General features: G+C 45.2%; 2 protein-coding genes across 3 annotated transcripts in view; one reads left to right on the top strand and one right to left on the bottom strand.

Moving 5' to 3' along the window:
* Nucleotides 1-593: 593 nt before the first annotated feature.
* LOC102016553 (phospholipase A2, membrane associated-like) lies at nt 594-4,863 on the bottom strand. 2 transcript variants are annotated; one of them, XM_005394673.2, is made up of 5 exons: nt 4,761-4,863; nt 3,871-4,016; nt 3,543-3,687; nt 3,180-3,289; nt 594-1,058 (listed from the first exon to the last, which is right to left on the bottom strand). In XM_005394673.2, the coding sequence occupies exons 2-5, from the start codon at nt 3,911-3,913 to the stop codon at nt 916-918; spliced, it is 441 nt and encodes a 146-aa protein (XP_005394730.1). In that variant the 5' UTR covers nt 3,914-4,016; nt 4,761-4,863; the 3' UTR covers nt 594-915. The 2 variants fall into 2 exon arrangements, with proteins under 2 accessions (XP_005394730.1, XP_013375185.1); XM_013519731.1 differs by having other exon boundaries at nt 3,871-4,029; nt 4,761-4,827.
* Pla2g5 (phospholipase A2, group V) overlaps nt 997-11,890 on the top strand; it is a 59,227-nt gene continuing 48,333 nt past the window's right edge. Inside the window, exons 1-3 of the mRNA XM_005394670.2 lie at nt 997-1,082; nt 1,398-1,569; nt 11,428-11,642. Of these exons, the coding sequence (XP_005394727.1) occupies nt 11,536-11,642 (107 nt within the window). The 5' untranslated portion in view covers nt 997-1,082; nt 1,398-1,569; nt 11,428-11,535. The remainder of the gene's footprint in view (nt 1,083-1,397; nt 1,570-11,427; nt 11,643-11,890) is intronic.

Here is an 11,890-nt window from a genome sequence, read left to right on the forward strand (position 1 = left end):
TTCTGCTGGGGTCCTCTATAAGTGACCCTTGTATCAGGGACACAATCACCAGAGCCCCTTCTTCACACCTCTCTGCTTCCTTTAGTTAATTCGGCAAGGGCCTGGTAAATGTGATTCCACTCTGATTTAAGCAACTCTTTCATTCCCCAATAAGCCCAGGAAAGGGAGAGGGATGCCTGAGTCTCACCCATAATAGGACAGGCAGCTGAAGACAGGTCAGACCCAGTGCTTTACCCTTGCGTCCCTTTTAATTCTTAAAAAGGAGCCATGAGTGTTATTTCTATTTGGGTGAGAAAACCAAGGCTTAGGGCTGTGAGGTGGAGGGGGAAACTGGAAGCTTTCAGGTTGCCCTAGCCAATGAACAGGATTCTGCCCTCTCAGGGCTGACCCCTTGGCCAACTAGGTCACAGAGCGCCCAGCACCAGGATTGCTATAGATCCTCCAGTCCCCCACCCACCCCTTCCAGTTCCAGAGAGCCTGCATTCAGAGCCTGGAGTTTGAACTAGTTCACTGTGTACACAAAGCATGATTGTGTGTGAGCTTGTGGGCTTGCACACACATACACACACACACAAATAGACACATATATGATATCTGTGGATGAACTGCTTTATTCAGAAAAGAGCCCTTCCCCACCCCCTCCACCCCCCGGAGTAGCTGTGTAGCTACTAATGCTAAATCGGAAGTTGAGCTTGGAAGGAATCCGTGGATGGGAGTGGGAAAATGTCCTGTTCCCAGGCAGCAGGGGAAGAGGCCAATCAGAGCTGCCTAAGGAATCGGATCTCACCTTCTGGGAGGGAACAGAGGGCTCCCGCCTAGTCCCCAGAGGGGAGAGAATTGTTTGGTTTATTGCCAGGGAATTTGCTCGGAGGAAGGCGAGGAGTTAGAGCGGAAGATTCGGCACCGGGTGGCCTCTCAGCAACTCGGAGTCTTCCCACGGCAGAATGCGTTGTTATAAAGCTGGTACCTTCTCTTATAGCTTTTCAGGTTTGCAGCAAAACAATAGGCAGCAGCTTTATCACATTCACACACCTGTTTCTGACAGAAGCTCTGCTTTGCTGAAATTAGAAGAATAATCAATGGTGGGTGTTTTATTATTCTATGGCTTGGGGGTGGGGGTGGAAACCATAGCCCGAATGTTCCTGCTCTGACACAATTGCCTGCCCCAGATCATCCTAACCGATGAGCAGGATTCTGCCCTCTCAGGACTGGCCCCCTGGCCAACCGGGTCACAGAGCACCGAGCACCAGCACTGCTATAGATCTTCCAGCAGCTGTCTCTAGGGGCTGGGGATTTAGCTCAGTGGCATAGTGCCTGCCTGGCAAGCACAAGGTCATGAGTTCGATTCCCGTACCAAAAAAAATACCCAGCAGTTGTCTCTCGTCTTCTGTTAACAGACCTGTCAAGGTGGCCAAACCGGCTTCATGAGCCCAGCGGTGGATGGTGATTGGTGAAAGCCAGGCTGGCGGATGAGCCATGGGGGGAAGTCTGCTCTGAGAAGCATAGATTTCCTCCCTTCAAGAAGGCAGTGGCATAGTAAGAAAGCCTGCTATGTGTGTGGAGCTACAGGTATGTCTTGACAACACAAGGGCAGATTCAGCCACCTTGGTCTAGCCGAAGTATAGCGCTGAGACATGGCAGAGAAGCTACTCAGGCATGGTATGGCCCTCTTTTAGAATTTTCATTATGTGAGAATCGGATATCCCCACTAGCCAAACCACTGCCAGCTGGGCATCAGGTGGCCTGGGACCTAAAACCTGTACAGACACAGGCCCCCAAGGAGAGGACACGAGGTAAAAGTAATTTGTGATCTTCAGCAACTCAGGCTGTGGCCGGTGTTCGAGCCCTCTCTGAGTCCCACCCATGGATCCGCTGTCTGGGGACGGTGAGACTTCACTTCATTTCAATGACCACCAGTCTCCCTCCTCCTCTGCAGTCAGACTTTCCCCATACAGTTGTCTGCGCTCATGACCTCTACTTCCTACTGACTGCCTGACCCGCCCTAATCTGGCTATGCCTCACCCTGCATGGGAACACCTGTCTCTGAAGTCCTCAGGGGCCTTCCTGTCCCTCAAGCAAAGGAGCCCTTATGGGGACTGGTTAACTGGCCATTGCTCATCCTCAGTGGCCTCTGGTTAATGGCCATTGCTCATCCTCAGTGGCCCCTTGACGTCTCACTTGGTCCTCTTCCCTGTGCTCTGTCCAACCTTCTGCTCTCTCTCCCCGGCCTTGAATCAAACCTGGGTGAGCGCCTCACTCGAGCTCCCTGTTGCTGAGTGTGGCTTCTGAGTGTGGCTCAGGCCAGATCCTCCCTGAACTGCAAGGTCCCACATCCAGCCGCCTGCTGTGTAGCTCCCGGGGCATCTGGGGCCCCATGAATCCCCCTGTGGTCCAGTCAGAGCCGCTCCTTCCCCCACACACCCCCACCTCCTCCTGTGATCTCCACCTCAGTTGTCCCATCCGCCCAGTCACGTATCCCCCCAGGAGCTCCTCATCACCCCTCCCGAGCCCTCACCAAGCTCGATGGATCGTCCTCCAGTGCATCTGGCTTGCAGCACACCCGCTCCCTCCTGACCCCGGTGCTCTATTCCACATGGTCGCTCTCCCTTGTCTGCGTGTTGGTGACAGCTTGCTGACCCATCTCTCTTCCAGCATGTCCCCACCTCCCTGAGACAGAAGGAGTCCTCTGAGCTGCACGTCTACTCCTGTCACTCCTTTGCTAAATAGCTCCTGCTGCTGTTGGACAAAACCTACAGATGCCCGGCTTGGAAGGTCAGGCTTGCTCCTTGTCTCACCGTCCCCCGGGTCCTCACACTTCCCCTAGCAGCACAGTACAGTCTGCCATCCCCTCATGTCTTCCTCTGGGAACGCGCCAAGCTTCTGTTCCCTGCCTCTCTGCGCAGCCTCTGGGACTCAGCACAGATGTCACCACTTTGAGGAGCTTCCTTGAGCCTAAGGTATATTAAGATGTATTAAGGTTCTGTCTTTTGCTTCCTACTGCAGCCTTGCCCACCCGGTGCTCTCAATTTCTTTGCCTCCCACTCAGCCCCGAGCTTCTTGAGACAGGGACGGTGTTCCTTTGTGGCTCTATCGCTGGTGCCCGGCACAGGGTCTGGCAGGGGGGGACACTCAGTATGTGCAGGAAGGAAACAGGATGGTGTCACAAGTCTCCTTCTTACCGTTGCAGGTGATTGAGCTCCCCCTTCTGGTAAACTTGTAGTTCAGAAATTTTGTGCCACATCCACGTTTCATCAGACGGTCGTAGCAACAGTCATGCTTGACACAGCACCTGGTAGAAGGCCATCCTGTTGGAGCTGCCTTCTCACAGCTTTAAGGGTCCTGATGCCCCATCCTCCCCTCTCCCGCGACTCCGGACAGAGAGAGACTCAATGACTCGGAATAGTCTAGAGCAGAGTTCTCAACATGCTGGTTGCTTTTCCAGCAGGGACCGCCTGGGACCTTTGAGCCACTGGGCATTAGCTCTACCACTTCCAACCCTGCCAGGGCCAGAAATGAGCAGAGGGCAAAAAAGCTGGCCTCACCGATCTGTTGCATCCTTGGGGGTTCCTCTGCCACCAATGCCACAGTGACAACCGTAGGCACCATAACTTGTAAGTGCGTTCTTTCCTGTCTTGAGCATGATCATTGCTGTGAATTGTGTCAAATGTCCTTCGACCTGAAGCAAATCTAGAAGAAAATAATCTGTAGATGAATGTGGGGCCCTCTTCTTTGCCTTTCTCCTTCCCCACAAATGTCTTCTCTGCTCTGCCCACTGAGAGAAGACTGCTCCAGTGGGAAGGAAAACTGAGGTCAGGTGCTTACCCCACTGGGAGGCTCCCCTTGTGCTCAGAGATCAGGGTCTGTTCTTACCTGAGGCCATGACCACCACCAGCAGCAGGAGGAGGGGCTTCATACTGAGAGCTCTGCGAAGCACAGGTGCACACTCGCTGGCCTGGATCCTCTCCCAGTTATTCCCAGCTTCGGCTCTGGAGCCTATCCTGCTGCCCCACTGCACCCTGGAACACATAACTATGCCTTTCATCCAGCCCATATCTAGCCAGAGCACCTCTGTCACACATTAGGACATATAGATTGACTGGCCACAAACCACACACACAAGCACGCCTCCTCCTGACCCTTCCCAGTTCTGTGGAATGGTATCACACATATGGAGGCCTCAGATCCCTGGAGATGTCACCTGATATAGCTTCCCTTGCCGTTCATCAGCCCAAGAATTCCTAGGAGGGTGGAAGTAAGTTTATCCCACAAAACTGAGATCAGAGGACATGTCCCCCTCTCCCCCTTTAGACATTTTTTGCGTGTCACTACACAGCATAGAAGTCCTGGGAATTTCATCAATGGAGTCTTATCCCTAATATTTTGCTCCTGAAATAAGGCAGCACCCTCTCTTTGCAAGCTTTTCTGACCCTATGCCATATGCAAGTGCACACACACACACGCACACACATAGATATAGACCCCCCATTCTCTCACATGGATGCCTCTGGGCATATGCTCTTTAGCTCCCCACTGCCTCACACATCCCTGTATTCATAAAGCTCACAAGCACTGCCCTCACAAACCCACTAGCATATTTGCATGCTCACACTTTCTTGTACATACCAAATGGTGCAGTCATACAGTGCACATGTAGGTCACATACACATGCATCCACAGAAATGCATAACAGAGTAAGTCTGAAAGCCAGCACATAGCAGAAATTCTAATACTTGACTGGGCATTAATGTCTGGGTATTTACCTCTCAGAGGACGCTGTAGTTGATCCTGCCAAGTGACTGTCTTATTTTCCTGAATTCCAACTGCCTTTAAATAGTTACCCTATCTGGGAGGTTGGGGGGTTGGTGAAGTATATGGCTGAGGGGTAGCCAACTGGGCTGTGGCCAGTTTGTGAACTCAAAGATTAGCACACCCATGTCTCTGAGAAATCCCTTTCTTTTCCCCCTCATCAGCTGGCAGGACAGAGATGAGTATTGGAAATTCTTTCATTCTATGAGCTGTGCCAAAATAAATTTCAGGACATTTTGAAGCCTTTCCCATGGCTTAGATCCTGACAGGGTAAATTTCCATAGCCAGCTCTGGGTGTGACCACGAGTCAGTCACTTCGCTGCAGCCAGTTCCGTGGCAGAGAAGGACCATGTGTTCTGACAGGCTGTGGGCTCGTCTGCACAGTAAATGGGACGGTTACTGGGCAAGGATCGCTCCTTTCTTCTGTTAGATATGGCATTTGAGAATCAAAAAAAGCATTTAGTGATATGCATGCAATCCATCCATTGGGAGGTGACACAGACTTACCTACCCTTGCCCTGGGGGTCCCTGCGGTCCAGCAGGAAGTGTTGAATGGACAGATTCCTTTTTTCTCTACCTAGAGCCAGTGAATCAATCATTTCTTCCCCTTCATTCTCTTTCTCTGTCATCCCTAGTGAGTTTTCAATTGTGGGAAATTCAGGGGTTGTCACTGACTTTCCCACCAAACTGCTGCTTTCACTTCTGCACTAGTTCATCTGTGTTTGCAGACTGGCCAGGTAACGCTCCCCTAAGCTCTTGCTTCTTTATGCTGCAGACTTTACAGTGACCCCAGCTTTAATTCCTAAAGTGAACACCTTTCTTGCCCTTTCTTTCTTGCCCTCCAAACTGTGGTAAGAATTTAGCTTCCCTGGGATGACAGAAACACCTCAACACCAGTCCTAAAGCATTCCTGCAGCTGAGGCGTTGGTGCTTGTGAACTTTTCATCTTTGCAGCACTCTCTAGCCCCTCGCAGGTGTACAGTCCTGAGCCTGCTTCCAATGCGAGCCATGGGCAGCTCTCAGCCTTTCTCAGCCCTCGTGGTAGATTTGTTTGTTTGTCTGTTTTTCTTCCGGTACCAGGAATCGAACTGATGACCTTGCGCTTGCCAGGCAAGCGCTTTGCTGCTGAGCTAAATCCCCAGCCCCCTCGTGGTAGATTTGGAAGCAGTCTGTGTGCTGAGTTGTGGCATGGATCAGAGCTGTCTTGGAAAGTCCTACCCTCACTGGACCTAGCACGAGTGAGAAATGAATGTTTGTTGTATTCAGTGACTACCGGTTCAGATTGGTCATTATTTCAACATCACCCAGTCTATCCTAAGAGCTATTCAAGCAATTTTTCTTTTGTAAGAAACAAAAATATTTTCATGTGTCCATATTTCATTAAGCACTCTAACAAGCCCTTCTTCACAGAATTAACTGGGTCAAAAAACAAACATAGACAGGCAAGCTATAAAATGGCTCAGACCAGCAATAAAGTACTGAGCTAAAACATAATTACTAGACAAATAAGTTTTCATGAATGAAGATCCCGAGAAGCCAAAAAGTCATGAATAACCTCAAAGAAATGCACAGAGGGAGGAAGGGGCACACAGGGAGCAGGGAGAAGGAAGTAACAAGCGTCAGCCAGGAAAGACTGTGAACCCCAGATCCCAGGCCATGGCTGATGAGAAGAAGGATTCTTGTGAGTTGATAGCAAAAAAAGCACACAGCTTCTCAAGTTGTGCGTGCCTGTCAAATCAGACACCCGGGCTTGAGAGACTGACTGAGTTAAAACCTCACTTTTGCTGTTCTTCCTGCCTCTGGAGCCCAATTTTTTGAGGGGTCTGGACAAGTGGGTTCATGTCTCACACCTTTTAGGAATAGGAATTATTGACATGACAGGCCTATGTTAGTGGCTGAACTGTGTTTTAGCCCTGGTAACTTGTCACATGGCTTTACTTGGAAATAGGACAATTGCAGGTGTAATTGAGTTCAGAGGAGATCGTTAGGATGGTCCTAACCCTGAATGACCAGTGTCTTTTTAAAAAAGGGAAAATTTAGCCAGACATGGTGGTACATGCCTATAATTCCAGTACATTGGAGACTGAGGCAAGAGGATCACAATTTTGAGATCAGCCTGGGATGGACAGGGAGTTCCAGTTCAGTTTGGACTACACAGTGAGATCCTTTCTCAAAAAATAAACAAAAAGGGGAAATGTAGATTCAGAGACACAGAGGGAGAACATACCATGTAAAGGTGAAGGCAGCAATCAGGGTAAGGCTTCCACAAGACAAGGTGACCAATAGTGGCAGAAATCACTAGAAAGTAGGAGAAAGGCATGGACCAAGGTCTCCATCTCAGCTCTCAGAAAGCACTAAGCATGCAAGCACCTTTGATCTGAGTCCAGACCTTGAGACAATGAACTTCTATTCCTTAAGTTACTCAGTTGATGGACCTTATTCTCACTGTCACTGGACAGTATCTGAGTAGCTCCCTTGAAGAGGAGATGGTGACCTCAACTCACTTTGGATAGGCTTTGAATACAGAAAAGCATTTCAGGATGCATCTGTGAGAGGCATAGGCTGATTTATTAGGCAGAGATAGAAAATAAGAGAAAATAGGGAAAGGACTTCAGCTTAAAGAGCATAACACTGATAAAAAGAATGAGTAGGACCAGCTTATAGGGAACTGGGTGGGACAGGGTATGATTGATCATTATTTCTGTTCTGGATTTGGAAGATGGCTCTAGTGAAGTTCTTAGTGCTTTATCTGGTCCCTGTTTCTGCTTAGGGTGGTCTCAGTTTTGTGGAGGCTTTGTTGAAATTCAAGGTGATTGGAAGTTTTGGGCAATGACTAGAGATTTGTGGGCTTGTTGATAGTTGAATGTCCCAATAAATCTCTTATCTTGGTGTCCTGAGCCTTGAAAGGGGATGAGGTAGGTTACATGAATTTAGAGGTAATCCACCCTGAGTTGCCACCTCTTAGGCATTCCCTAAATGCTGAATATGATTATATGAAAAGCTGACCAAAAATCTGATCCAAAGTTTTACAAAAATAGAGGAAACAAATGCAAAATGAAAGTCAAGTCTTTTTCCACTTTTAATTACTTATGGGGTGTCTGTGGGTCCAAGTGAGAAGCCAGAGTTTCGTTTTACCAAAAACAGCTTTTAAATCCTTGACTGTGGGGGCTGGGGATTTAGTGCAGCGGCAAAAGCGCCTGCCTGGCAAGTGCAAGGTCGTGAGTTCGGTTCCCGGTACCGGAGAAAAACCAAAAACCAACCAAACAAACAAACAAACAAATAAATAAATCCTTGACTGCATCAAAAGAAAACAAGAACCATGCTTTTTCATGAATAGCAGGTTAAGGCCCTAGGAGTTTGTCCTCTGTCCCTATAGAGATCTCTGTCTGCGTCCCCAGTACAAAGTCACAGCAAACTAACACAGTCTCCAAAGATCTCTGTGGACCCCTATTCTCTTCAGTCCGGATTCCAATCCTGCAGCAGCTGATTTTAATTTTAAAAGACAGTTCAGAGGTCTCATCCCCGGGGGGATCATTACCTTTTTTGTTCAACACCTCAGCTTTTGGAGCACTTGTTACTACAATACGCAGAACTGCCTCCCCTTTGCACGTATGTATAAATAAAGGCATCCAACATGGAAAGGAAGAGGTCAAACTATTCGTGTCTGCAGGTGACATCATTTTTACTAGTGTATTTTTTTATTTGTACATGTTTGCACTACATAATGATACATTTATCACAGGTAGTTGGTGCATGTACATATAGCACCTTAATCCTCTATTCTTCTCCATCCCTTCTCCGCTTTTCCCTCTCCCACCATCTCTGGATCCCATGCACATCTCTGTTCTAGTATCTATCTTTTTATTTTGCTCTTTAAATTATTTATATTTTTGTGTTTCTCATATAAGGGAAACCATGCAATATTTAACCTTTTGTGACTACTATATTTCACATAGCATTATAGTCTCAAGATGCATTCATTTTCCTACAAATGACCCCATATTATCTTTCTTTATTGACACGATGGTATGACACAATGGCATATGGTATATATACCCCATTGTGTGTATATTTACCATATTTTCTTTATTCATTCATCTGTTGATGGGCAAAAAGACCATTTCCAAGATTCTATTGTTAATTGTGTGGAGTATGCATATTTACAGTAATATGGCATCTTTAACCTTTTCAGGAAGATACTCAGGAGGGAAATAGTTGAGTGAAATGGAATTTCTATTTTTAGTGTTTTGGGGACTCTCCATACTGATTTCCATAGTGGTTGTACTAATTTATAATCTCAACAACAATGTAGAAGTGTTCTTTTCCTCTGCAGCCTTGCCAGAGTTGGTAGTTTTGTTGACTTCTTGATGATAGCCATTCTTTCTGGATTAAGATAGAATTTCAGTGTTGTTTTGAATTGAATTTCCTTAATAGGCAAAGATACTGAGCATTTTTTTCATGTATTTACTGGGCATTTGTACTTATTTTTAAAAAAATAGTCTTCATTTCAATTGCCCTTCATTTGATTGAGTCTTTTATTTTGAAAAGTCTAATATTTTGAGTTCTTTATATATTCTGGATATTAGTCCTCTGTGGAATAGCTAGAAATTATTTCCCACTCTGTAGGTTATATCTTCACTTTGTTGGTTGTTTCCTTTGCTGTACAGAACCTTTTTAATTTGATATGATCCCATTTGTTGATTCTTTGTGATTTCTTGTACAATTGGGGTTCTGTTCAGAAAGTCCTTGCCTGTGTCTATGACTTTAAAAGCTTTAGCTATTTTATCTTTCAGCAGATTAAGTGTTTCTCTTTTGATCTCTAGGTCTTTGATCCATTTTTATTTTATTTTAGTACATGGGGAGAGTTAGGGTCTAGATTCAATCTTCTGTATGTGGAAAACTAGTTTTCCCAACACCATTATTAAAGAGGTCAACTTTTCTCCAGCACACACTTTTGATTTTGTTAAAGATCAGATGGCTGAATGTGCTCAAGGTTCTTTCTGTATCCTCCTTTATGTTCCACTTATCCATGTATATGTTTTTGTACCAGTACCATGCCGTTTTTATCATCATAGCTTTATAATATAAGTTGAAGTCAGGGATTGTGATGTCTCCTGCTTTCCTCTTGTTGCCCAGGATTGCTTTTAGTATTCTGTGTCTCTTTTGGTTTCATATAAATTTGAGTACTGTTTTTCTAGTTCTGTAAAGAATGTGGTTAGCATTTTGATTGGGAGTGCATGAAATCTACATATCAGTTTTGGTAGTCTGCCTATTCTGACAATATTGGTTCTGCCTATCCAGGAACAAGGAATGTCTTTCCATTTTCTGATGTCCTGTTCAATCTTCTTTATCTGTGTACTATATTTTTCATTGTAGAGGTCTTTCACTTCCTTGCTCAGGTTTATTCCTAAGTATCTGGGGTTTTTTGAAACTATTGTTAATGCTATTGCTTTCTCTATTTCTCTCTCCTGGTTCATTGTTGGTGTATAGGAATGCTATAATTTCTATTTGTAATTTTATATACTGTTATTTAGCTAAATTTATTCATTGGTTCTATGGGTCTTTTGGAATTTTGGGAGGTCTCCTGTATAAAGTATCATGTCATTGGCAAATAGGGATAGTTTAACTTCTTCCTTTCCTTTTCTTTTGTTCTCATGCCTGATTGCTCTGTCTAAAGTTTTGAATACTATATTGAGAAGAAGTGATGAGAATGGATACCCTGATTTTAGAGGAAAAACTTTTTTCCCCATGTAATATGATATTGGCAGTGGGTTTGTCATAAACAGTTTTTTATCAGCTGGAGATAAGGTCTTTCTATACATAGTTTCCTCAGAGCTTTCCTTTTATCATGAATGGATGCTGGATTTTGTCAAAGGCTTTTCCTGCATCTATTGAGATGATCATGTGATTTTGTCCTTGATTCTGTTTATGAGATGTATTACAATTATTGATTCATGTTTGTGAACCATCCTTGCATTTCTGGCATGAAGCCAACTTGGTCAAGAAGTATGCTCTTTTCAATGACTTGTTGTATTCTGTTTGCAAGAATGTTGAAGAATTTGCAGCTATGTTCATGAAAGAGAGTGGCTTGCTGTTCTCATTTTTTATTCATGTCTACTCTGATTTTGGTATCAAGATAATGCTAACTTCCAGGTACGAGTTTGGAAGTGTGTCTTCTCTTTAAAGTTCGCTGAAGAGTTTGAGTAATGGCTTAGATCTTGCCTGAAGTTCTTGTAGAATTCAGTGATGAGTCCCTTGGGTCCTGGTCTTTTCTTAGTTGGTAGATTTTTTTTTTATTACTGCCTCAATTTTATTGTCTGTCAATGGACAGTTCAGTATTTTCATATTTATTTGTTCAGTTTTGGTAATTTATATGTGTCTAGAATCTGTCCCTATCTTCTAGATTATCCAATTTATCAGAGCACAGGTTTTTGAAGTAGTTCCTTATAATTCTCCTAAATATATGATAGATGAAAGGGTTTGAAAAAGGAAAAGAAGAAAGATAAATGAATAGATAAATGAATAAGAAAGAAAGAGAAGAAATAAGAGAAAGAAAAAGCAAACTCATGCAATTACAAAACACAAAACTAAAGGATCCTCACAGGCCTATTTATATTGCAGCCTTCATCCAACCAGTGATCTCGTCATCCTGTATTCACAAGCGGGGAAGCTTTAACCTATAAGGGAGGTTTGAAGAGACTTCTGGACCTGATTCATCTGCTCCTCAGAATGTTACTGTGTCTGCAAGATGTTTCTTCTTATCATCCGCCCCAGTCTACAACCAGCTCCGGATGGTCTCTAGGCTGGTCCTCCATGGTCTATTCAGTTGCCTGCGTGTGAGTATGGAGGCTTGGCAATCCAGATGGACCGCTAAGCCCACTTCCCCACTGCAAATGTGCTTTGGACATGACTAACCAGATGTCTTCTCCTATGCCTTAAGATCAGACCCTCTCTAAGTTGCAGAGAAGAGGGTGCAGTGTGGCAGGCTTAGCTGTGCTTATATTTGCACTGTTGATCTATGCTCTATACCCTGCACACCAAACTCTGTGGCTGCTTCTGTGTTTCTCCTTCACAAGCCCTCCCT

Source organism: Chinchilla lanigera, unplaced genomic scaffold (genome assembly GCF_000276665.1).
Source record: "Chinchilla lanigera isolate Chin_1 unplaced genomic scaffold, ChiLan1.0 scaffold00051, whole genome shotgun sequence".
Classification (NCBI taxonomy): domain Eukaryota; kingdom Metazoa; phylum Chordata; class Mammalia; order Rodentia; family Chinchillidae; genus Chinchilla; species Chinchilla lanigera.